Source organism: Eublepharis macularius, chromosome 2 (genome assembly GCF_028583425.1).
Source record: "Eublepharis macularius isolate TG4126 chromosome 2, MPM_Emac_v1.0, whole genome shotgun sequence".
Classification (NCBI taxonomy): domain Eukaryota; kingdom Metazoa; phylum Chordata; class Lepidosauria; order Squamata; family Eublepharidae; genus Eublepharis; species Eublepharis macularius.
The window spans coordinates 184,497,257-184,524,669 of NC_072791.1; the positions used below are offsets into that span (position 1 = coordinate 184,497,257).

General features: G+C 40.6%; 1 protein-coding gene across 3 annotated transcripts in view; it reads left to right on the top strand.

Annotated features, from left to right (window-relative positions):
- KIF5C (kinesin family member 5C) overlaps window positions 1–15,689 on the top strand; it is a 126,022-nt gene extending 110,333 nt beyond the window's left edge. Inside the window, exons 16-25 of one of the 3 annotated variants that reach the window (XM_054971827.1) lie at window positions 1,017–1,205; window positions 1,298–1,415; window positions 2,430–2,506; window positions 4,974–5,083; window positions 7,971–8,072; window positions 9,280–9,340; window positions 10,486–10,557; window positions 12,556–12,660; window positions 14,054–14,270; window positions 15,583–15,689. In XM_054971827.1, coding sequence (XP_054827802.1) covers window positions 1,017–1,205; window positions 1,298–1,415; window positions 2,430–2,506; window positions 4,974–5,083; window positions 7,971–8,072; window positions 9,280–9,340; window positions 10,486–10,557; window positions 12,556–12,660; window positions 14,054–14,270; window positions 15,583–15,689 — 1,158 coding nt within the window. The remainder of the gene's footprint in view (window positions 1–1,016; window positions 1,206–1,297; window positions 1,416–2,429; window positions 2,507–4,973; window positions 5,084–7,970; window positions 8,073–9,279; window positions 9,341–10,485; window positions 10,558–12,555; window positions 12,661–14,053; window positions 14,271–15,582) is intronic. The other 2 variants (XM_054971828.1, XM_054971829.1) reach the window with 2 other exon arrangements.
- Window positions 15,690–27,413: the final 11,724 nt, after the last annotated feature.

The window sequence follows — 27,413 nt, forward strand, 5'->3', positions numbered from 1 at the left end:
ATATTTCACAAAATATTTCCTGAAGACTAGTTTAGATTGCCCGAGGCTGGGTTTCTTGCTCTCCCTTGCTCCATCTTTGTTGTTAAAAATCAGATTTGAACTATAGATTCCAACTAGTTCTAAATCACATGGTTTGTGATTTTTACCAACAATTTGAAGGAGACAGCTTGATCAGAGAATGAATACAGTGGATATTAAGTTATCCTCACTTGAAAACAAAAAGTTTAGGACAAAAAAAAAATTAAGAAACAGATGAGACAGGCAGGTCCATGTGAGATATCTGCCAGCTAAAAATAACACTTTATGTGTCTGATAAAGTGGGCTTATGCTGTTATCAGCCTGCTAGTCTTGAAAGTGCCACAGCACTCACTGTTGAGTTTGCCACAACAGGCTAATATGGCTATCTCTCTGTGGGCTTATTGATTATAGCCAGGGCTTTTTTTCAGCAGGAACGCAGTGGAATGGAGTTCCGGAAGCTCTTGAAAAAGGTCACATGGCTAGTGGCCCCGCCCCCTGCTCTCCAGACAGAGGGAGGCTTGGAAGGCAATCTAAACTCCCCTCTGTCTGGAGAGCAGGGGGCAGGGACACCAGCCATGTGACCATTTTCTCCAAGGGCAACCCACTGAGTTCCACCACCTCTTTTCCCAGAAAAAAAGCCCTGATTATAGCTTTAAATTTCAGTCATACATCACCATACAACAGTTTCAAAAGGCTGCTCGTCACAATTTAGAGTCCATTTATCGAAGACCAAAATATTTAAGGAAGCTAAACGGAAACCTTTATAATGTTTGATGGGAGTAGAAAGGTCTCATCTTAGTATCTACGCTGAGCAATGAAGCGCTGAGACAAGCCTTTCAGGGTTCCACAGCTGTGCTACCCCAAAGAGCAGGGAAGAACCAATACAAATCGGGTTGATCTCGGAGTCAAACACAAGCATATTTTTACTTCTCTATCAGAGTAATAACAGATGGAATTTCCAGGTAGCCCTTTGTTGTAAAACTGTTTTTCATGTTCAGTTAGCAGATGTCAATGGTGTGATTGAGGAGGAATTCACTATGGCTCGACTCTACATCAGCAAAATGAAATCGGAGGTGAAATCTCTGGTGAACCGCAGCAAGCAGTTAGAGAGTGCCCAGATAGACTCCAATAGGAAGATGAACGCCAGTGAAAGGGAACTTGCTGCTTGCCAGCTCCTCATCTCACAGGTTATTGGAGTTCTCTTGTCTTTCCAGTTAATTTTTCACCATGCTTTTCTGTGGCCTGCATTAAACATTGTTTCGTTTGATTTCTTTTAAAGCATGAAGCTAAAATCAAGTCTCTCACAGACTATATGCAGAACATGGAGCATAAACGAAGACAACTGGAAGAATCACAGGACTCACTGAACGAAGAGCTGGCCAAATTGCGCGCCCAAGGTAGGGAAATGCTTAGTGGTAGAGAACATGCCCGAGGTGCCAGATTCAGTCCCTGGCAAGTCTTGAATCTTCTATGACAGGTGTTGGGAAGGACCTCTGTGCCAGAGACCATGGAGAGCAGCTGCTGGTCAGCACAGACAACACTGAACTAGATCGGTGGATTGAATATGTATAAGGCCATTTCACATGCTGTTAAATTTTCTGTCCCCCTATCTCCGATAGAAACAGCTCTTGTGCCTTTTTAGAATAAATGTTGAATTTCAGTTAGGCGTTATTTTTGTTCACTGGACACAAAAATACACTTCTGACTAGCATGTTGAACTAATTAATTTTAAGGATTACTTAAATCAGTGTAGAGGGGCATTTGTGATAACTGACTTGCCAGTTCTGCACAATTAAAACAAATATACTATACAAATGTCATGCATCCTCTAACTCAGCATTACGTGGCAATCTACAAAGGCTCTGTCTATCACGATCCACAATCCATTTCGAGCAGATTTGCAATGCTATGTAAATGTCAGTCGAGCTGCCAGCTGACTGAGGTGCTGAAGAGTTGTGTGACTACTTCACCATGTGGTGAACGCTACATGGAACTTCAGAGGATCTTGACATTCCGTTTTGCTCATGTGAATTGGCCTCGGAAGATTGTTGCGTTCTAAATTAGCAATGGTTGACATGAGAACGCAAGGAGGAAGAAGCAGAATTGTTTAATAGCACAGATGGTGCTGTACAGGGTTACCAACCTTTAGCTTTTTAAAAGGCATCTCTTGCAAAGCATAGGTTAAAGGCTAGCCTGACTATGAAATGATGTAAAGAAACAACAGCTACTGTGGTGGGAAGCCAGTTCCTTTAGGTTTTGCTTCTGTAGAGAACGCAGCCAAGACAGGCGTATGCGAAGAAGTATCTTTTGTTTGCCAAGAGCTACTCTTTGGGGACATAATTGGCTTTCTGTTAAAAAAATATTGCTTTAAACAGAAGTTGTTGTTGGCTTAATTTTTTTCCTTTTAATAGAGAAAATGCATGAAGTTAGCTTCAAAGATAAAGAAAAGGAACACTTGACTTTGCTGCAGGATGCGGAGGAAATGAAGGTAACTTTGTGGGCTGCAGCTGTAAGATAAGTTTCTCACAAAAACACTTTTCAGACTTGTATTGTCGAAGGCTTTCACGGCCGGAGAACGATGGTTGTTGTGGGTTTTCCGGGCTGTATAGCCGTGGTCTTGGCGTTGTAGTTCCTGACGTTTCGCCAGCAGCTGTGACTGGCATCTTCAGACAGTGTGAGAGATCTCTGTCTTTTGGTGCTACACCTCTGAAGAGGCCAGCCACAGCTGCTGGCGAAACGTCAGGAACTACAACGCCAAGACCACGGCTATACAGCCCGGAAAATCCACAACAACCATCACTTTTCAGACTGCTGATGAAGGCCAAATCATGCTGCCATGTATGTTTATGCTGCCATTCTGTACATTTAATTAACATTTTGTAGCAAAATGTCAGTGTGCACTAATAAATCAAATAGTACATGTTTGCAATTTGGCAGGAGGGGGGCTATTCCAAAATTTTAAAATGTTTTTTATTGTTTCTTCCTGGCAATGTGTTTGTAAGGCAATGCGTTTGTGCTAACCCTAATCGAGAAGCAGCAGTTTACTGTGTGTGTGTTATGTGGCATCAAGTCGCTTTCCACTTATGGCAACCCTATGGAAGAAAGATCGCCAGAATGTCCTATCATTAACAGCCTGCTCAGATTTTTCAAACCAGAGGCTGTGGCTTCCTTTATTGGGTCCAGCCATCTCACCTTAGGTCTTCCTCTTTTCCTACTGCCTTCTACCTTTCCTAGCATTATTGTCTTTTCCATGTCTTCTCATGATGTGACCAAAGTATGAAAGCTTCAGTCTCATCATTTTAGTTTTTAGGGAGTATTCAGGCTTGATTTGATCTAGAACCCACTTAATTGCCTTTTTAGCCATCCATGATATCCATTCAGTAACCTGTACTGATAGGCAAGGTACTGATAGAACAAGGTAGGCAAGGTTGGTGTGAGCTTGTGATGGAAGGATGGGTGAGATGGCCATGTTGCTGATCACAGAATGAAAAGTTTTAGTACTGGCCAAAGGTTTCAGTAGTTGCTGCTAACTATACGTGCCAACGAGGACATCTTAAAAACAAATCTTCAAGTTACATTTCCTGAAATGGTGGTGAAGATGAACAGGCTGAATAAGTACTCCAGTGCTGAGAGTTACACACCAGGGGGGGAGAGTACAACCACTGGAAACATGTTTTTCTCCAGAAAATGGCTTTTGTGTTTGGAATGACAGAGTTGTGAGGACACTGGAATTGTCTAACGGATGACCATGGCATTTGCATCATACAGTGCAAGAGCTGGGACAGTGGCGTATCCGTGTAACTAAAGGGGAAACCTCTGGATCCCATGCAATAAGACAGTAGCAACTGAATGTTGGTTAGATGTTTGGCTTAAATTTATCAGAGTTTTATAGCCTAATTCTGGGAACAGCTATATTGTAGCAGTGGCTCTTCTCCTTGCAGCAGAGACTAAACAGGGCTGCTCTGTTAGAATTTGCTACTCTGCTGTGCATCCTAAAACACTGTCTGATTCCTAGGAACCACAAATATGTATTAATTACACAGGATAAATAGCACCAATATATTAAATAGTTTTAGTTTTAAATAAATAAATAAATAACAATAAATATAGCTAACAAACCTTATTGAAGGGAACAGGTAATTCAAGGCTGAAAATCTCCAATTCTATAATCCATTAAGCTTGTAATTTTATCCTGAAAAGTTGCAGGAGTAAAATGAACTCCAGTTTCTTGAAGCTGATGTAATCTCCTGCAGACTGAGGAAGACATTTAAGAGGTGACTGTAATGCTCTATAAGGTTCTTGATAGGAACGACCTCTATATTATTATGATATTTTGGTTAGGGAAAGCAGCAATGTTATCCTTTCAAAGCCTTCAGTAACTTTACTAAGAAAAGCCTTCTGTTTTCTTTTTCTCTCTTAAGCTATTCTTCCTTTTCTCTTCCTCTCTCAAGATAAGAGCCTTTCCCAGCTTCCTTCAGATGCCTCTCTCAACAGTTGGTTTTCTCCAGCTATCCTCCACTGAATATTCTGAGCTTCAGCTCCTCCAGAACAGAGGAGCTGTTGGGCTTACATATGGCCCAAATAGCTGTCAGCAGGTGCATGGAAATGGTGTATGCATGCACATGTGGCAATTTGCTTTCAGAACCAACATGATGGGTCTATACAAGAGAGTGGCATATATCCTACTTTAGTCTGGAAAAAGTTCCTACAGCCCAAAGAGGTTTTTCCATTGGAAGAAGGCTCCTTAGGTTGGAGGTGGCCTTCAGTTCAGACTTTGTTCAGTGGAATGATAGGATACATATCATTCTGCAGGTTAGTTTTAGACGTTGATGAAGATTCATAGAACTTATACAGATTAGAGATTACCTGTAAATAGTTGTATGAAATATTGGACAAAGCAAAGAACAAAAAGACAAATATTTGAAATTTATTCGCTTCCTTTTTTTAATAAACAGACTACTCTGGAGCAGCAGATGGAAAGTCACAGGGAAGCCCACCAGAAGCAGCTGTCAAGGCTACGGGACGAGATTGAGGAGAAACAGAAAACCATCGATGAAATCAGAGAGTAAGCTCCTATATTATCTCCCTATTGGCTATCCTTAACTTTCTCCGAATACACTCACACACACACTGCACACTGCACACCTATTCTCATCGAGATTTATTGGCAAGCCTCTCATTAAAACCCACCAGCCTGTGCTCTGAATCTCTCTCTCTCTGGTATACTGCTCCTATTTTTGCTGAATAAACAAAGGGCAAAAAACTCTTCCGACAGCTACCTTTGTACTGCTTTATAGTAATTGAACAAAAAGGGACTTTTCATGCAGCTGAGTAGTTAGAAATATTTTTCAGGCCTTTTTTTTGCCCTATTAATCTGATATAAAGTAATTGTACAGAAGTGGATGGAATTAGAAAAATAAATGGTGGCTCTGAATGTCTTTTAGAATATGAGCAAGCCTGGATAGTAGATGCTGCTGAAAACTGTTTTAATAAAATGCATGTGGAGAAGAAGGGGGGCCACACCAAGGCAAAACAGAAAAAACATCAATTGGTGCAAAGGGAAGAATCTTTAATAATAGTATAATCCCTATGTGTTTTGCATGCAGAACATGTAAGGGTTATACTGTTGTTAAAGATTCTTTCATTTTCACCAATTGCTGTTTTTTTCTTAATTAATAAAATACATGACAACAATTGTATCTAGGAATGATGCTGTATAGAGCTGGCAAAAAAAAAATATCCCAGATTATCCTCCTGAGCAATGTGATTTCTGGAAACAGGCCACTGCAATTATTTGGTGGTCTCTCCTGACTTCAAAGGGTCTCTCCTCCAGGAGGAGGCTGGTCTTGTAGACATTACAGGCACTTCAGCTACCTTTCTGCTTCCTTCAAGGACAGTAACATTCCTCCTTTAATTGTGCTCTTTCAAATAGTCTCTGCTTAATTAAATCAAGGGCTAACTATGGGGTTCACTACTTCATCTATAGATATATTGATAATCCATTGCCAGAAATACAACCATGAAGACTGTTTCCTGCATAAGTATTGCTGGCTTTTTTTCCTCTCTGAATGCATTGAAGTGATTCTCTGCTCTGAAGGACTGCTCTGTAGCCTGCAGTGATCATTTTGCAGGGAAATCTCTCACATCCATTACATTAGCAGTGACAAGATCAGATTTCTACAGTTGGGTGGGATACCTTTCAGCTTGTTCAGTCTGAGGATGTGGATAGGGAAGTTTTAGAAGTTTGAGACCTACCATCTGCCTGTATAACCCTTGTTCCCCTTGGCTGCTTAAATCTACTGAGAAAGTGTGTGGCTGGTGGACTGAGTCCAAGAGACAGTAAATGCCTCTCTGAAAGGGAGGGTGGTTCCTCCTGCATTGAAGTGGGCACTGGTGCAGCCACTCCCTAAAGAAATGTACTCTGGACCCAGGAGACTTAATCTACCAACCAGTTTCAAATGCACCATTCTTGAGCAAGGTGATTGAATGAGCTGTGGCTGGCTGGTTCCAGATTGAAAGCAGATTGTTTGGGCCCATTCCAGTTTGGCTTCAGGCCTAGTTATGGGACTGAAACAGCCTTGGTCACCCTGGTGGATAACATGTGCCTGAAAATGACAGTCGCAGTGCAACCTTATTAATTCTAGACCTCTCAGTGGCTTTTGATGCCATTGATCATGGCATCCTTATGGACTGCCTTTCCTCCTGAGTATATTGCCTTTTAGACTTGGGCATAAGTAAATGGACATTTTGACAGACAAATGTCAACTGACTTTTATGTATCTCACATTGACAAGTGAGATTGATGTAAAAATGTAAATTATCTGATGTAAAAATGTAAATTATCTAATGTGCATAAAAGCAACTATTTCTGAAATATCAAATTTAATGTCTTCCAAGTTCTTTATAACAGAATTCCTTTGTGGAGTCATTTGCTAATGGTGTGATATACTATTTGTTTTAATCATTGGGGCACCTTTGACCTAGCTGTAATGGCTTTTTGGTTCTTTCTTCACTTGCCATAGTAATAATTCAGTTGTGAAATTTGCTGCCATTGGATGTATTGATGGCCAATATCGGAGATGGCTTTTGAAAGGGGATTTATTATAGAGTACTCTGCGTGCCAGTTCAATCCCCCCCCTTCAGCCAATAACCTCACACAGAATTAAGACACCAAATCAGTGATCTATAAAGAAAAATGGGTTCTTTATTATTTATAAATAACCCAGATGCATATTTCCTCTCTCTCTGGATCATATGCATAAAGACCAGTTACATCAGGGGATCTTCTATACCCTTAGTGCTACTTGTTTACAGAATAAAAGATCAAAAAGGTTAATATAAACACCCTTTCAGAATGATGCAAAATGATGCATCTCCCAGAATACATGGCATCTGACAAGCTTGAGTGACAAATGAATTATACAAACATTTGAAAAGCTCGAGCCATATTTTTGTTATACTTCTGGGAAGAAGCTGATTCAAGGTAAAATCTTAATAATAACAAGACGTTTATACTTTGCTCAGTGACCCTTCTTGCCTACCCGAGACATAGATGACCTGCAGGATATCACAACAGGAAGAATTGTAACACTAGAGCAGGGCTCCTGTAATATTCATGCTTTCAGCTGGAATGTATGCTCACAACAAGATTTCATGGAAAGAGGTCTAAAAAATCCTTTAACAGCTTTAAAAAGAGGGTTAGGCATATTCTTGTAGGTCCATCAGTGGCTACTAGCCAAGATAACTATATCCAGAGGCAGTAAGGTTTTGAATGCCAGTGTTGAGAAGCAACATCAGGAAATATCCTTGGCCTCCATGGCCCTCTAAGACTATGTGGTTGGCTGCTGTATCAAATAGGATCCTGGACTTGGTTGGACCACTGTTCTAGTCTAGCAGGGCATCTCTTGCATTCTAATAACTGTTTGATCTATTTTCCTTCTTTCCTTTTTCAGTATGAATCAGAAGCTGCAGCTGGAGCAAGAGAAACTGAGCTCTGATTATGAGAAATTGAAAGTAGAAGATCAGGAACGGGAAAAGAAGCTGGAAAAGCTCATGTAAGTTAGCAGGGTGATTAGGAATTAACAGGACAATCTTTTCCTATTATGTTTAATAGCTGACCCTCCAACAGTGTTGCTTCTGGACAATGAGCCTCCACACTGGTGACAGCGTCTGTTTTAGGTCACACTGCTTCTTTCAGATGGAAAACTGAAGAAATTGCTTGTTTGTTTTTTTCAAGTCCCCCCGTCCTTTTCCCCCTTTCAAACAACCTGGATTTGTAGCCCGGGTTGCCAACTAGAGATTGCATTCTGTAAATACATGAATAGAAGTTTCTGCATTGGATCCTTCAAAGGGGTTTGGCACTTAGAAGGGTATAACACTGTATAGGATGGCACTGTTAAATATTGATGTTCAGGATGTTTAGATATACCTGTTGTGTCTTTGATCAGGGATACATAAATGGACTGAGATTTTTTTTATTTATTTGTGTCATTTATAGTCCGCCTTTCTCACTGGGACTTAAGGCGGATTACACAGCGTGAGATTAGTATAGTCAGTTTCAAGGATGTTTCTATAAACAATATCATAGGGTAAATAAACACAATTTTACAAAGACATGGCATTAGTAAGGACCCAATACAGGATTGAAGAAATGCTGAAACAGAACATAAGCAACTCTAGGGCTGACATTAGACCACATGAAGCACAAATAGTTAATAAGAGCACGCATTTAAGACAACAGGTAGTACATAAGGCAACATAGTGGTGAAGTCTGTGGTCCTTAACTCATTAGCAAAGCATCCGAGAGCCCTTGCCTTCAATGCAAAAGCCTTTTTGAATAATTTGGTTTTGTATCATTTTCAGAAAGCTAGGAGAGTAGGGGCTCTTCTGACCTCCTCAGGCAGGCCGTTCCACAGGGTAGGGGGCACCACAGAGAAAGCCCGTGTACAGGCTGTTGTCAATTTCATCCATTGCAGGGTGGCACCTGCAGGAGACCCTGTTCAGATGAATGAAGCTACTGTGGAGGAACATAGGGAGGGAGGCAGTCCCATAGGTATGCTGGACCAAGGCCGTGAAGAGCTTTGTATGTGATAACCAATACCTTGAAATGAGCACGGTGGCTGATAGGTAGCCAATGGAGTGACTGCAGAATAAGCAAGTTATGCTTCATTAACTTGGGAAACATGACTTTATAATTTCACCTTTATTTTGTGTATTGTTCAACTTCAGTTTTTAAGTAATGGCCCATAATTCTCTGTCTAGATTGCTTAATGATAAAAGGGAACAAGCAAGAGAAGATCTTAAGGGACTGGAAGAAACTGTGGTATGTGTATTCTATTTTCAGGCTTTGCTTGTATTTTTCCTAAGGAACACTTTGAACCCTTTACATTTCCTATATTTAGCTTTGCTAGGGATACAAAATGTTTTCTGTAACACATTTCAGTTATGTTTTGAATATTCTGCCTTCTTTCAGAAATATGAGTTAATATTTATGGTAAGGGACTATCCAGTTGGTAGCCCTGTTTGCTCTCTTTCCTTCATAGTATAGCTTCATTGATATTAGGGATGTTAAAGGTTTGTCACAAGAGAATAGATTATATTTTTGTTTTTAAATATGCTTCCTGTAGTTCTTGAAATATCTGTAATTGCCAGATTCTGTGGCTTTAAATACATCTATTGCAGCCTGCCAAAATATCAAACATATGTACACGCATTTATAGAGAAACACATGGAAGATGCGTTTAGTTTTGACAGCTCCTAGCATATGAGGGGTAGATGCCCTGTATTTGGATTTACTCTGCCCTGTGATCAGCACTGTCAAAGCTGAGCATGTCAGGTTTTGTTAGAAGATGCAGCACGTACCCAACCCAGTAGAGATCACAGTGGGCTGGATCCAACCAGATCTTTTGGTATTGAAAAAGGAAGTAGGGGGTCCCCTTTGTCCACCCAAAAGACTGTGCTGGCGTTTACAGGAATCTGCATGGGCATAAGCCGTGTGGGATGGGAGCTGTAGTAAGGAGAGGAATTAGGTGAGATTGAGTGGAAAAGCTGGCTGGATCCAACCCATTGTTTAGAGCTGAATGCTGCAGGGATGTTTATCCTTTGCAGCAGCACCCTTTTGCATGCACGGGACACGGCTTAAAGGTGATTCTGCATGGAAATCATCCTTGCTGGATAGGATTATCCTCATATTTATATTACCACTAGTAGCATGATATGAAATATATGCAAAAGTGCAATTAATATATTAAGAAGTCAGAAATTCAGTTTGTGTTGTTCCCGGGAGAAGTTGCCCCAAAGTGAGTCATAGCAATTGCTCCCCCTCTCTCAGCTCCTGCAGTGTAATATTTATTGAAAACATTTCTGTCAATAAGAATGTACTCACATAACAGCTTGTTTTGTGGTGTTAAAGTGAAATGGGTGATATTAATTAATTTTTTTCTTTTCATTTTTTTTAAAAAAATCCAGGCTAGAGAACTGCAGACCCTCCATAACTTGCGCAAACTGTTTGTTCAAGATCTTACCACCAGAGTAAAAAAAGTAAGTTGTTATGGCAGATGGGGAGTTTTGATAAAATGTCAATTTCTCCCCCTGCCTCCATATTCAGCAAATACAATTTTAATTTTTGTTGTTATAGTGCAATGAAATGCTAATGTATTTCTGGCTGTATTTGAATACATAATACAGATGCTGTAAGAGGCAAGCAAGTATCTGCTTTCAGATTCTATAGAATATGTAAGAATGATAGAAATCATGAATAAGAGTACAACCCAATTTTGTTACTTACAAAGACAGAGAAGAATTCAAAGAATGTTGATGATAGCCCTCTGCTCAAGGGTACACATACACTGTCAAGGCATTGGACAGCCTGTCTTCTCCCAGAAGTGGGCCTAAACTATTCCTGGTAAGCCAAGAGCAAAGCTTCATAGATGCAACAGGAAAACTATGCTGGAGCATCCTCGACACAGCAAGTGTCTGCTTTTTATCTTGACAAAACTGGCTGTCTCTCACTTAACTATACTACTTCCAGATTACTTCAATATTCACTTACCTATACATTATATCACAGATAAATTGTGCAAACACATTAAGTAATTTTGTCTAATAAGTATTTCTCATACTGGGGGTCCTGGGAACCCTGGGGGTCTGCAAGGGTACACCAGATGATGTATGAGTCCTTTGGAAGGATAGTCAGTGAGCTCCTTTCACTTTTATCAAGTAACATGAAAACAGAGCCCTTCAGAATGCTACAAATGGGGAACAGGGCTGGACTCTCTGCCTCAGGGTGTGCAAACAGAAATGGGCTTCCTTGTCTTCTGAAATGCAGGAGGAGGTTGATCTGCCATCTCACATGATCATCTAGATTCCAGATCATCTAAGAACACTAGCCAGAGAATGCTGATTGGTTGCTTGTATCTAGTAGTTCTGTCCTTGGAACTCAAATTTGCTGACTGGCACCAGTGACCCAGCTGTATCCTTGTCTCTCACTGAAGCCTACCATGTTCCAGACAGATCCCTGTAAACCATGCAGTATGTTCCACGGAAGCCTCAATTCTTTAATGCTTCCAAAACAGTACACTGAAAATCCCACCACCTCCATTTAAGACAAGCATAAGTAAAATCTTGACTAGTGTATACGTGTCCTACAAGGTAAATTCTCACAGAGTAGCTGATTTTATAGAGTCATAACTCAAAAGGCCCAGACCCAAATTCTAATCAATCTCACTCCTTAATTGGAAGGGCTTAGTGCAGGCGATAGCGTGAAACTTTATCAGGTAATAGGTTTGAGTCAGAAGCTGGCTTTACAGGAGTGGGAAGGGGCTTAGAAAAGTTTTCAGAATTTCTCAAAGAAATAGACTAGTTTCTCTCACAACCTGAACATGCAGTATTCAACTGAAAATCACCACCAGCTATTATTGTATGTGAACACAGAGAGATGTCTGTGGTGAAATGGGAAATAAGCATGAAGACAGTTCAACTGTACTTTAATGGATATTTAAAGACAAGATTTACATCTGGGGGAATTAGAGTGATGCACAAGGCTATGTTCAAGGTTTAGCTTAATATGGCAGGAGGAGAATGTGAAGATTCTGTTTGGTTTTCCTTGTTCCGTTAAATTGAAGAGAAATTTTGATTACTTCTGATACTATTAGCCAAATGGCTGATATACTAGGAACTCTTTTAAGGTTTGCTATCCTGTAATGAAATTCTAGGAAAGGTGGGTTTTATTTCACAACCTCAGGGCCAAACTACAAGTAACGAATGACACAGGTTAGACACTTTTCAGCTTCCCTCAAGTTTTGATGGGAAATGTAGGCATCCTGGTCTTGCAGCTTGGCTCTCCGACTGCTCTCCAATGGACTTTTCAACTGTCACTTGTCCAACATTCCACCAAACTGCCTCCATTTCCCATCAAAACTTGAGGGAAGCTGAAAAGTGTCCAACCTGTGTCATTCGTCACTTGTAGTTTGGCCCTCAACCGCAGTTATTCAATATTCAGAACCTTGATTCTAATTCTTCTCTTTGCTTCCTGCATAGAGTGTCGAACTGGACAGTGATGATGGAGGTGGAAGTGCTGCTCAGAAGCAGAAAATTTCATTTCTGGAAAACAACCTGGAACAACTTACAAAGGTTCACAAACAGGTAAAAGTAGTAGTTACAAAATGCTTGTCTATGAATCTTTCCCATCCATTCAGGCATTAAACACATGTTGTGTTGAGTGTTGCCAAACTGAAGCACTGTTTTGTGTCTGACTCATGGAACATTTAAATGTGCACAGTGATTTTCTTTGTAAACAGAGTACTACATGGGCTATAGAAAACATACCTGTGGTCACTCTTTTACTTTCCCTTCTCCATCTCCTTTCATTTGGTCAAGCCAGATAAGACACTGGAAGCTATGGAGCATCTGATTTTTTTTTATTAAGCCTTCCTGTATTTTTTCAACCCTAAACAAAATTGCCACCCTACAAATTTATTTTGGATCAGGACAGTAAGCATAGTATGAAAGGCTTAAACATACACATAGACTCACTCTGCCGTTCAGATCTGAATAGTGGTCCATACACTGGCGGTTTGAAAGGAAACAAATGCAAGGAGTTCCATGGATGGAGCTCCCAGTGTCTTGTCTCATTTGGCCTTTTGTTTCCCAATGAAATGTCAATAATAGTCATAGGAATAGTGATTGGTCCTATTATAAAAAGGAGAAATAATACATTTAGCATAACATTGAATCCATTCTTTGTTTAATATATTTGGAAAAACTAATTTAAATGCTTAAAAAAACACATTTGAATGACATAGGACTTGCTTTTGAAGCAGACCTGGTTTGGCTTGCTGTGTTTCCTAAGGGTTCAGTGAGTTTTGATGACCTTGGAAATGAACCTGATCTCTACTGAAAATGGTTTCGCTGTGCCTTTGCAGCACAAGGGCACAGCACATATAACAAGCAAATACAATGCTCTTGTTGCGAAAGAATGTGTAGAGCAGGCTACATAGAACAGCTGTTCAAGAGGGCATTTTTATAAAGGGAATAGGGCTACAGCGTAACAAAATGGTTCAAGAAAATGCTTTTATAAAGATACAGCATGCCACTGTGTATGCTATTGCTATTGCTTTTTACTGTATGATTTGTTATGGCTTATGGCTAAGACAATAAACATAAGAGAGAGAGAGATAGTGTCCTCTGTATGTTGTGTGTATAATCCTGCCTTGTTTTCTACTTTTGGAATACCATTTCCTGTTTTTCTTGACATATCCTATAATATATTTTGGCAATTTTTTTCTCATTTTTGTAGTTCTTATCAGATGATTCATACTATTTGATTGCATTGATAACCCACATAACCCACCTTGAGTCTCAGAGAGAAAAGTGACCAATAAATAAAGCAAACAAATAATAACTGGCCCAAAGTTATTGGATATTGTGTAACAATGAATATTTTTTTTTAAAAAAAAAAGTTCTCTGCATTTTAGTATTTTCTGCTTAGCTGCAGTTTAATGCTTTCTTAATCTATTTTCACTTGCACCTTCTTCAGCTGGTACGAGATAATGCAGATCTCCGCTGTGAGCTTCCGAAGCTTGAAAAACGACTTCGAGCCACAGCAGAGAGAGTGAAGGCCTTGGAGAGTGCACTGAAGGAAGCCAAGGAGAATGCCATGCGGGACCGGAAGAGATACCAGCAGGAGGTAGATCGCATTAAAGAGGCTGTCAGAGCCAAGAACATGGCAAGGAGAGCACACTCTGCCCAGATTGGTATGTATCTGACACGACAGAGAAGGCAATCGTTTTTAGAAGAGCAGAATGCATTCACTATCCTGGCTCCTCTAAACCAGCTAACATTTTAGGGGAATGTCAGAAACTGTATTTTGAAGAATAAGGCTCACCTGATTGGGAAAATAGATGTCCAGTGATCCACTTCATGTTCCATATGAGATCCAGGAGAAGAGGGCCAACCCCAAGTACGGAGCAAGAAGCAAAGAAACGGTGCAGGGTAAAAATAGTTTTATTGCAATATACTGTAAGAAGGGGCAGTATATTGGAATAACACTATTTTTTTCTGCTGCACCATTGTTTTTTGTTTCTTGCTCAGTATTAGATACAGCCAGAGTCCCGAGGTATTCTTGGAATTGGTCCTCTCTACTTTCATCATGGACATAGTATTCATTTAGATTTATTTATTGGCTGCATTATGACCAAAGTGGTTTACAAGAAGATTGAATAAAGTACAAATACATTATAAATCCATTAAAATCAGTAATATCAATACAGTCAATGAAAAGCAGAATGAAATGGTGTAAAATGGCATCTGCTTCCAGTGCTTCTATCTCACATAATGTGTAAACTTGTGACTGGGCTGTGCCACTTCTGTCTGCAAGTGAGAGTTCATGTGGAAGAATGTGCCTCCCTACAAACAGTTCCCACTTTGTATTAAACTGGCACATTGTGGAAAAAGATTCTGCCTGCTAGCCTTCTCTGTGATGTGCTAGTTTTATGTGGGTGGATGTGTAATCTCCTGGCCATCTGGTACAATCCCATATTACAGCCTAATTCTTAGTGATGCAGCCATTTGATAAATAACCCACCAATGCGTTCATGTAGTTAGCAGGGCAAGTGTGTATCTTGCAGACTATTTTTATCTTGCTGGTTAATTGATTGTTGCTTTTTATATGTTTGCAAGCTGTTGCTTTGTTAGCCTCCTTGAGTCCAGGGAGACAAGAAAGGACATAAATATTTTAAATAAATAAAAATGTAGTGATCAGTGTGTTTGTGTGTGTTCCATCCATTGTTCACGGAACTTGTATTCCCATTGTATGTCAGTTATATGAAGTCTGTACAGGATTTTTTTTTAATTTATGCAGTTTCTTCCAGCCATGAAGTAGAATAATTACTGTAAAATCTTAGTTCTCAGTACACTTGTGTTTTACATGGTGTCTCTCAATACAAGATGATATTCACTCTTTCTACCACACTTGAAATTCTGAAATACATTTGAACCCATGGGAACAGAAAATGGTGTGCAGTTCATCTACATGCTAAATTTTCATGATTTTTTCCCCTCTTGTAGCCAAGCCTATCCGCCCTGGTCATTATCCAGCATCTTCTCCTACAGCTGTTCATGCCATCCGAGGAGGAGGATTATCCAATTCAAGTTACTACCAAAACATGAAATAAACACCAGGTAGATTCATGGTAATCTGTTTGCAATTTTCAGTATTTTGACATCACTGAGGAGCTCTTTCTGCCAGCCCAAATTCACATTGGGGGAAAAAACTCTTTATATCTTTTTGGTGGGTGGTGGCTGTCTATCCTGAACATTGTGCATCATTTAGAAGTGCAACAGTTGTCATTGTCCATGGTAAGAGGGGTGTTAGGTCAGGACAGGTGACAAAGGGACTTGAAAAGCCACTGCATACAAGGGCCATACCACTACTTTTTTGCCAAAACACAATGGCTTTTCTACCAGAATTCAACAAGAAACCATCAGTTTCATTGTTTTAATTTCAACAAATTAAAGCCAGCAGCAGTTGGTTCCTCTTGGAAGTGCCACCTGCAGCTCCAGGCCATCAGAAAGCTCTGCAGTTGTTGTAGTACAACCTCTAAATCTATGCCGCAAGGCGTGAAATGCAAACTTATGAGTAACTATCTGGCATTTGAATGCAGAATGTAATTTGATACAGATCTGGTGCCAAATCCACAAGGGGCCCTTTTCCTGGGTGTTGGCCACCATATTGCAGGCAGCCTTGCTAGGAACAGAATTTAAGTGCTGGGCATAATTTTATTGTTTGGTTGTGGGAATGTTTCATTGTGGTATATAGATACAAATGTGAAATGAGAATGCTTCTTGGGAAAAGTTAGGAACACTCATTACAAATAATTGGAAGTAATGCTAAACATTGTATTATTTGAAACCCAACAGAGCAATAATTTGTGACAACATAGATAAGATTTAACAATGCATGATAAAAACATACTCTGGTTGCAGTCCATAGCTCTATAGGTCTCTGATGCATGCATGGGCCTGTCTCATTCTCTTTTATGAGTGGTGAATATGCTGTGATCCAAGGTATTCAGTCAAGCCATTTTCAGCTTTGCAATGCTGTGAGAAGGTTGCCACTTCTCCTAAAAAGTTCATTAAAGGACTGTCTCAGATTATTCCATTTCATAGGATTCTGTACTAGCAAATGGGATGAATTGCACTCATTCTGTTGTCTCCATGAACTATTCCAAGAATCATTGCATCAATACATTTGCATATTTCGGAATTGTCCCGAGTTTGGGTATGGTTAATCCCATTTAAGATTCTCAGTAGTTGTCTTTCAGATAGATGTAAGATTCTGGGGGTAATATACTAAAAACAAAAGTCATGTTTGGTAGCAGGGATTTTCTCTTTTACTGCTCAGCACTCTCTTGTAAGAATGTAGTTAACTGTTCCTATGTACTTGAACTTCTCTTTCCACGCTTGGAGGCAGTTGGTTTCGCATATAAACAATATGCTAATACTAATTATTTAAATAATAAGTGTGTCTGTCTGGCCTTTTCTCTGCTTGTACTGTCACACTTTTATTAAGGTTTTGTTTTTTTATAATGGAAATCTTATGTTTCAAACGGCCACGTTTTAAGTAGACTGGGTTTTTCTTATTACAGCTGATATAACAACTTTGCTAATGAGTCTATCTTTTAAAAAATCACAACCTTTAGATGTTTTTAAAGTTCCCTGTTTTCCTTAATAGCAATTACCACATTTACCTGAAGGGAAGGCTAGGTCCTTTTCAGGTGTGCCATCAAGAAAAAGGAGGAGATATCTTTATAGCTGTGTACAGAATTTTTTAGATATTTTTTTAGGCCGTTGGATAAATATGGTTATTTATTTTGGGTATCTATAGTTTTTGCTATATATTTTGTTTATTTTGCTAGAAAAATGCATCTACTATATCTTCAGAGACCTGCTCAAGGCAGCTAACAAAATAAGATTAAAACTATAAAAACATACAATAATTTAAATTAAAATTAAATTAAAAAACCATTACAAACCTAGCACCTAAAACCCAGAGTATAAAAGTGCGCAAAATATTTAGCAGCCTACATAAAGAAAATGAACTAGGGCATGTATGTGCATCTTAAAAGAAACAATATTCATAAATGAAACAAGCTGTCAAAAACAGATGCGCATAACAGGTGCGGAAACCCCAGGGCCAAAAAATAACACTACCATTATTAACTATTTTGAACTAGGGCATAGACTGAAAGATACAGAGAGAAACTATTCAGTAGCCTACAAAAAGGCTCAAAATAAATCCAGATATTTTAAGGGTAACTACAATGGTATTATGCTGTAAGAAATATTTCCACATGTGAAGCATGTGGAAATATTTCTGTTCCTTAAAACCATTTTGTATTGGGGGTGGGGTGAAATGCTGCTCATATAGTTCAGCATATGAAATTAACTTTTGTAGAATGTTGGCCTAACAAATATTGACTTTTCTCTTCATGTGTCTGTGTTGTTGTTTTTACAGATTGGACTCTGCTCGCATGTGAAAAGTTAACATCGGTTCACACGTTCTTTTCTTTTTGGGACTGGACCTGTACTTCTCCATTCATCATATGCTTTCTATAGCCATCTGCCGTGCATCAGTTTCATATTTTTTTTCCAGCTTTGTAGAATCTCAGTGTGTACAGAAGTGTGTCCAGCCCAGCTCTTCTTCTGAAACCATGTACAGTGTATCTAACAAACCCACCTAAGCTAACAATAGGAGATCTGCCACTCAGTCTCTGTCACTGACTTACTGCACTTGGCCCTGTTGCGCCAGTTGTGTTGGGGCTTCTCTGCTGATGCTGCTGATGTCCCCACCACCACCACCCCTGTTCTAAGTACTCTGGTGCATCAGTAAAATCCTGACCCCTGGCATCCAAGAATTAACCCTTCAGCAACAAAGTGCCGTTGAAAGCAAACGATCGTGTTCCATCATGACTTTCTGATTTCCTGTATAATAGGCATATTATTTTATATTTTTGGAAGATGACAGTGTGCAGTTATATGGTTTGAAAAAAAAATGAACATGCTTTCAAAACAAAGTTCCCAACAGATTTTTTAATATCCTGGTAAAATCTTTGGACTTGTATTTAAAAGGTGGGGGGAGGGGGGAGAATCTAACAAAATCATTAGAACACTTGTGTTGTGAAGACCATACTCTAGGGATGTAGAGGGATAGGCTAGTTTAGCTCTGGAAGCCCAACAGTCACATGGAACCATTGACATCTCAGAATTTAGCATCTGATTGACTTGTGATAACACTTTTAAGGTTCTCTGATAGCCATGTGGGAGCGTGGTTCAGATTTATATTGAAATGTGTCTGAAAAGCAATTTTATAAGAACAGCTGAAGCCCTCCCCTCCCTCAAGTAACTCAGTTTCCTCATGATTTTAAAGGAATCAGAAACACAGCAAAAAAAACAACAACAACCCTGTTGGACTATGAATTTTTTTCATGGTGTTGAGGGGAAACAGGTGAGCATGATTCCTGTGTAGTGAAGAAAGAAGTAACATTGCTGGAGGATACCTTTTTTGTTTGTTTAAAATGAGTTTAAGACTACATTTATAACAGTATATGATGGAACTGAACAATATGCAAGTCTGCCTAGGAATAGTATAGTTTTAGCACCTTCAACCGATAGTGAGATAATTCATTTTTCTTTTGGCTTCACTTTTAGGGGTATACACGGAGTGTCAGACAAGTGTAACCATAGAAAACATAGGTAGGCAGACAAGTGGTAAATCTGTTACATTGGGTGTTGTGCTTTCTTTCACTTATTGCATATATACATTTGCAACCATGCACATAAAAATAGATTGTGTCTTGTTCCAAAATGACTGATTTGGAGTTTATGCTCCTTTAGTCTTAATTGCTGCTTTTTTAAAAGTTATGAGTAAATTTGGAGTTTTGGAATGTGTCTAGCTGATATTGAAAGATAATATGCTCAAGAACTTTCCTGAAGCTGGTGAATTGACTTCAGGCATTTCTTCCTGATGCTGTTTAGAAGTTCTCACATATAGCTTGGGTTTTATTTAATTTATTAAAGGGATGGGAAAGGGGATACTTTTGTTACATATTTAATGAAAGTTTGCAGATTTTGCATTGGTTTAATTTATTTTGTTACGTTTTTAAGAAACTTTTGTTTTACCTACTTAATACACATGTAAATGTGCTGCCAGCAAATTGTATGAATTTGCCATATCCAAGCCCCAATTCTGGGAATAACGTAGCCAACCTGTCAGTATTATATAAAGCGAAAAATCAGTATTACACACATACACACACAGTACTAAGATGACACCTGTTGTTTCTGTTGCAAAATGGCTCTCTTACTGCCAGTTTGCATATCACAGAGTAACCATGAGAAGGCTAATTCCAGAAGCAGCCATAATGTTTAGGTTGATTAAGCTCACGCACTGCCCATGTTAGACAGAACAATGTGTGTTGCAGTGTCATTACGAGACTCTTGTTGTAGTAGTGATGTTTTGCATGGGTAGCCACTCTAAATGTTAGGGCTACCACATGGAGGCCATGCAGAGGATGTTCCATGCAGTCTTGTCACAGCTATCAATGTGTAGAGAAGCTCTTAGAGGCACACCATTCATGATGTATTTTCCCCTCTAATTAAGTAGCTTTCATGTGCCTGAGATGCTGTGGAACTCATTTGTGTTTTTTCTTTTACTTTTGTGTGTTTAAAAAATGCCCACATTCTGCATGCATCAAGATTATGAAAGGAATATATTGAGCATTATATTTGTGCATCTCCATTGGAATGAATGGGGACTTGGTACGGTGTTTACCTTAGGGCTGCCTTCTGTGATAAGAGCTTCAGCTGACATGCATAAGATCCTGAACTTCATGGAAAAATTATCATTGATACTCCTCTAAGGGAAAAAAAAATTCTGATGCTTCTCAGAAACAGCTAGTTGCTGATCAGCCAGTCAGTTCATCTAGTTGGAATCCCTTGGTTGGTGCATCAGGGTTTCCATTGTGGTTCATAGAGGGCAGGTGAAATGTGGGAAAGGCATAATGTTTTGCAGCCCTAACAGCTGAATTTGTTTTAAATGCTCATATATTTTAACATTTTGTTAGTGTGATTTTATTTTGCTTTGCCATGTAAAAGTTATAGATTTAATTTTTGAGGGCCCGTTTTACTTTACAGCACTGTATGTGCAGAATTTTTCTACATGGAAATTGAAAACGCATCCCCTTCGTATCTGCAGAAGTGAGCTGTGGCTCACGAAAATTCATACCCTACCACAAATTTTATGAGTCTTATAGGTGCTATGGGACTGTTGCTTTTCTCCTGCTATATAGACATCAGAAATTGGTCTTTTAAAATATTCTTTGGCAGCTCCATCCACTTTTCTCCAAATGTTCAAAGTATTTTTTCAAGCTTGGAAAAAATATTTAAATAGCAGAAACAATCTTGTATCTAATATTTGACAAGTTAAAACATGCACCATTCTATTGGAGGCCATTGCAGTGTGGAATTTCTTGCGTTTGTGATTCTCTTTTCTACTGTGTCAAATTTCTCATTCTCCTAACTGCTTATCTTCAGATTCACCTATTATTTAGTTGTCGTTTTGGCACAGAGAAGAATAGAAATACTATTTACTGATATATGTTAAATGTGTATTTTGCCAAGCAAAAGTGAGAATGGATTATCTTGAACATACTGATTCAAGCTACATTTGGTATTTTAATGCTGCTCGAGTTTTGATACATATGTGTCAGCAAATGAAGACCTGAAAATGGAGTGAAGTCCTTTCATAACTGATTTCTCACTACATATGATTGTCTCTATCCCTTCTCCCCCCTTCAAAATCATGGCTCTTCCTTATAATCTGGACTAATTTCTGTGAACCTTGTGTGAATTACACCAAGCAAATCACATTGAAATCACAGAGATTGTGTAGTATTTGTCCTACTGAAGATTTAAGCCCTAATCATCTTATTGGGGGGGGGGGGGTTAAGAAGAATACAAAAATTGTTTTTAAAATTCAAACTAGTCACTCATATCAAAATTGTGAAATAATGTCTACAGGAGGATACCTTCTCCTTTTGCTTGATAAGTAGCTTCATTTAATTGCTTTATTAAGCTAAAAACACATTGGACATATGTCTGTCTAAACACTCATATAAAAGGATTACCACTTCCCATTTTTGTGTCTTATTCCTAAATTCCTTCTGTGTCTGTGTTTTTTAAAACACTTTTAATAGTTGAAGATGTGGAAGAATAATAGGGATTCAGGCATTCTGTAGATGTATACATGTCTAGTTTGTAAAGTGTGTAATGTGTATTCTCTGGGATCTATGTATCTGTACAATAGCTTGTTTTAGGAAAAAATGAAATGTGGATACTTTTTCTGATGGTTACTATCTGGGGGAAATTGCTACTATTATCAAAGATGCTGTGATGACTTAAACTCTGTAACAGCTGAGCTGAACTCCCCCCCCCTTTCCCCATGGATAAGTATTTCAAATTTTGGTTCTAAAATGCTCTTTTAAAATGTATGGATACACTGGCAGACTGCATGATGTATCATCCAAAAACTGTTAAAGTGGAAATAAAATTGAAGTAAACTTTATCTTGTTAGTAGTATTTGTGGTGTATGTTCACAGTGGTAATGATTTCAGCATGTCCAGTGTCATAGATGGGTTTTCCTAATTCAGTTCTTCTTGTACCAGGGAGAATACTTGAAGCAAGTTCAATTCTGAATGCTTTTTGATTACCTTGAGGGCTCCCAATTTGCTATTCCACACAATACTGGCCTTAACTGGTACATAAATAATAGGTGTTTTGGTGTATCAGTTTTATCCCAATCCCTACTATAGATTCATTGTAACAGCAAGCCAAGTTATTCGTCTTTGTTATGATACTTGGTTTGGATCAGGATTGGAGAGCCCATGGTGACTCTTGGCAGCTCTGGCCAATGTTCATAACTAAAAATGGGCACGCACTGGTCCATGGCGTTTCACGGAGCACAAACTTTTCACGGTCTAGCACCAGTTTGCAAACTGACCGGTTCATTGGTCTAGACCGGCACCAGGACTGCTTTAACTCCCCCTTGCTCCAGCTGACTGGTGGGCCCACCACTCTGCTGGAGCAAGGGGGATTTAAATGTTAAAGCGCTCCCGGCGCCTCTTGTCAGTGGGGCGGGGAGGCTTTAATGGACCATGGACCAGCAAAAAGTCCATGGGGTCCATGGAAAACTGGTGTCCCACGACCCACCAGTTCATGAATGCCGAACCAGCCTGGTCTGTGTTAAATTTTGGTCCATTTTCTGGTCTGTGCCCATCTTTATTCATAACCCCCTAAATTCAAATGCAACTAATCTCATTGCAGATCTCCTGAGAGAGAAAGAACTGATGACTTGCAATAGTTTCTGTTTGTCAGATTAGACTATAGCTTTTTGCTGTATTTTTCCTTTTCTAATAAAGTAATTAAATGCAGTCCAAATTCAAAAGATATATTGGGGATTCATGTATTTCTGATCCTGAGTCCCACATGAGTTCGTCAGTCAACAATAATGTTCCAGTAGAATTGTTCTGATTAAATGAATAGGATAAATGCTGAGCCTCATCCACTTAACTGGGCTTGTGCAAAGATGAAGAACGAGGCTTACAAAGGGCCAAGCTACACATGACGAATGACACTTGAACAGCAAGTGGATTGAGTGGAGGGCAAGTGAACAGGGAGAAATACACTTGCCGTTCAAGTGTCATTCGTCATGTGTAGCTTGGCCCAAAGATATTACCAAATATCTCCAAGTAGTATCCACAGGCAGCCTGACAAGGTGCAGATTCAGAATTTTCCCCTTCTGATGCTGCCATAGGTCCATGTAGGTTAGTATTGACAGGCAATAACTTTTCAAGCCAGAGTTCCCTTCAGCTCTTTAAAAGAATTTCTCAGTAACTAGGGGGCAACAGCGCTGGAGATAAAAATAATTTGGTTGTTGTGGGTCTTCCGGGCTGTATTGCTGTGGTCTTGGCATTGTAGTTCCTGACGTTTCGCCAGCAGCTGTGGCTGGCATCTTCAGAGGTGTAGCACCAAAAGACAGAGATCTCTCAGTGTCACAGTGTCTCAGTGTCTCTGTCTTTTGGTGCTACACCTCTGAAGATGCCAGCCACAGCTGCTGGTGAAACATCAGGAACTACAATGCCAAGACCACGGCAATACAGCCCGGAAAACCCACAACAACCATCGTTCTCTGGCCGTGAAAGCCTTCGACAATACATAATTTGTTTTACAGAATTCTGGCTCAAACAGCACAAAACAAAGCATCGATAAAGACACTGTGCTTTGTTTGACAACCTTGGGCCATATTTTTGGACTAGAAAAGTTCTAGTTTGGCAGATCTGTACCAGATTGCATTTTAAGTTCCACTAGATGGCACCCTTAGCAGACTATGTACTCGGGTAAGCTAGGCATACGGTTTTTTTAAGCCATTGGAAGAGTTCTAATTAAGTTCTTCTGATTATAATCAAGCATTTTATCACTGTTATTTAAAAAGGGAGTTTGATTACCTGAAAATCATTAAAAGCTGCACGAGAGAGAGACACATTTTACAACATACTCCTATTCAATCCCTTTTTAAAATATGCAAACCATTTCCTATAGTTATATTAAATTAGGACAAGAACAAATTTAATTTAATTGTTTTCCTGCATACAATATGTAGTCTTAAGAGATTTTTATAACTTTATATAAGTGTGGGATTCCTCAGCCATCAGTGTTATAATTAGCTTTCCAAAACTAGAAAAACAGTCAAATACTGTTATTGTGAACAGTTTTGAATTAATTTCACCCTAACTTCCTACATTTCATGGCCCTTTGATACTGCTTTTATTTCATTTATTTCTTAACCTCATATATACATGTCTTTCCAGCTCTACATGCCTCTGATAAAGTGGGCCTGTTAGCTAGTAAACTGAAGGTCCCAAACTTGATTAAAATGGACCTAGGCTATGCTGTATAAGAATTTTGTCTCCTCCTATGGTATGTAGTCTTATATATGTTTGCACAGAAGCAAGTGTGAAGATGGTTACCTAATCCTATGTATTTAACAGTGCCATCATAAGCAAAATTACACCCTTCGAAGTCCATTAACTTAATTTATAAAGGTGTAACTCACTGTAAGTCTGTGATTTAGATGTGCCTAACTCTGCTTACAAACAAGTTGCAAGACTGTAAAATCTCTTATGTGCTTATTTAGGGATAACGTCTACTGAACACAACGGGACTTTTTTCCTATGTAAGCATGCAGAAAAGTAGACTGCCAGTTTCACCTTGTCAGAATTGCAGCCAGTGTTGCTAGAAGTGTGAAGATTCTCACAGAGGTGAGAAGTCATATAAGAGGCCGGCAAGTTTGTGGGAAAGTGCTGGAGGGCTAGATATTTGCTCTCCTGCTGTTGTCCCATCCGGATGGTTTATAGCACAGTGTGGAAGGAAGATTGTTTTCAGTCTCTCTGAGGCCCTTTTCTTGTAACATCCACTGAGACTGCAAGCACATACAGAAGAGAGGGAAGCCGAGACAGCCCCTCTTAAATGTTTAATGAAGACACGAAAACGTAGGATCAAATCCCCACTCTGCCATGGAGTTCACTGAGTGATCTTTGGCCCATTTCAACACACTCATCCTAACCTACCTCGTAGGGTTGTTGCAAGGAAAAAATGCTCCGAGAACCTGGTAGGAAGGGTGGGATCAAAACGGTGACAGGTAGAAGTTCTGTCTAACTGTGCTATTGCCTCGCGTGAGAAACGGATATTGCTGAGGCACAGGTGGACAGCCCTCCGTCCTAAGCATAAACCGCAGCTTGAGGGCCATGCAGAATTGGCCGCAGTACGGATTTTCTCCTCACACTTCCTTTGCAAGAGGTTTGAACAATATCCGAGGCCGGGTCTCCCCTGCTGAGACTTTAAAATAGCGAATCTTGGGGTGGGGTGGGGGGGGGGATTCGTGGGTCTCTTGTGCCCCTGAAAGGCTCTCCAATACCAATACTCTTTAAGCAGCGCAAACTCTTTTTCGGTGTGTGCGTTCTAACAGACGAGCCGCCTATCCTGGAAGAATTTAAAGTTCGCCTAATATTCGGGGGGGGGGGTGCGCAGCGGCGGTGTTCCCGCCTCTTTGTCCCCTTCCCCCTCTGCCTGCTTTACTTAAAGCAAGTTTACATACTCCCCGCTCCCCGCATTTTTGCTCCTTTGGGCTTAGAAAGTGCCACCATTTCTACTCACCCCCCCCCCCCGGGCTGATGCCTTCGTGAATCTCTCACAGGGGACACGAGCGGGTAACTTTTCAAGACAGCCAGCCACTGTGAGGAGGGCGGGTCTCACTGGGTGGTTTGTGTGTGTGTGTGTGGGGGGGGGGGTATTCGTCCCATTAGGATAATTTGCAACCCGCTCCGGCTTTCTGTTTCCTGAGGCGCCTCTCCTTTCCGCGCGGCTGGCCCACTCTCCCACCTGGAGCCGTAGCCAGAGACGCCCAGGTAGGTAGAGCCACTCCCCTGCCGGCGTGGGCGCAGCCGGCGGCCGCCCCAGTCTCCCGCGCCTCACTCGTCCTATGAGCGGGGCGTTCAGCACCTGTCCTCTTCGCCGGCCGCGGAAGCGCCCTGGAGGGAGGGCGAGCGCTCGGCCGGGGCGCAGGGTGAGTGGCGCGAGGCGGAGCGTCGGCAAGGGGTACAGGCGCCCTGGAAAGTTGGGGCGCTTGCCTGCTGGCTTGGAGCTGTTTGCAGGGGCTTGGCGAACAGGGGGCGGTAATGGAGGAGGGCTTCCGAGCGGCCCCTGATCCCTTTTGTTGCAGGGTCGCCTCCCACACCACCGCATCCCGCTTCTGTTCGGAACTGAAGCCCAAGCAGGGATTCGGCTGCGGGCAAAAAAAATGAACGCGTCGAACTAGAGGGCGCTGTGCCTCTCCGCACGTGCCGTCTGCAGCCTTCCGACAGGCTGTTCAGACGTCTCCACGTGTCAGCTAATGGGGGGGGGGGGTGGAGCTGGACCGCCTGCCGGCCCCCCCCCCCATCGTTACTGCTGATCTTTTTATCCTCACAGAGGCAACAGGTTTACCATCCGTATTCGGATTCACACATATTTGGATTCACGCTTTGGGCAGAGTGAGGTGTTTGCTTTCAAAATTGCGGGGTGTGCGTTCAAACCTCTCAACCCATGTTTTGATGGTAGAAAGTGCCGTCAAGTCATAGCTATGGCGAACAAACCCCCCCCCCCCAAAGCTGGGGTTTTCAAGGCAAGAGACTGACAGAGGTGGTTTGTCATTGTCTATTTCTGCATAGCAACCCTGGACTTCTTTGGAGGTCTCCCATCCCATTACTAACCAGGGTAACCCTGTTTAGTTTCTGAGATCTGAGGTGATAAGGCTTGCCTGGGCTATTCAGGTCAGGACAAATCATGTTTTAGCACAGTGATTCTTAATGGGGTGGGGGATGTCGCCCACCAGGGGGTGATCTGTACATTTTGGGGGGCAAAAAAGCACTCAGGATTTAAGCACCCCTTTCTGCCTTTCAGTGGGGGTGTCTGACAGCATGCAGAGTTATTTTATACTGGACTGTGCCCTGAAAAGGGGTGGGGGGAAGCCTGGCTTTCTTCCCCAGGACCTTAAAAAGTGGCAAACACCAAACATAAAAGAAAATTAACATTAAGGAGTTAGATGGTGCTGGTCAGGCATGAGGGTACTACTGAATTTGACCCTGAGATCTGTCCATTTTAACCATATATCATAAATATGCCCACATGGAAAAAGTTGCTGTTTTTATGGCTTAGGTGTCTTGCTCGGGGGGGGGGGGGGGGACAGATTGTGGTGTTGGTTAGATCTAACCTGTGACCCTCAGATGCAGAGCAGGTCTTACACT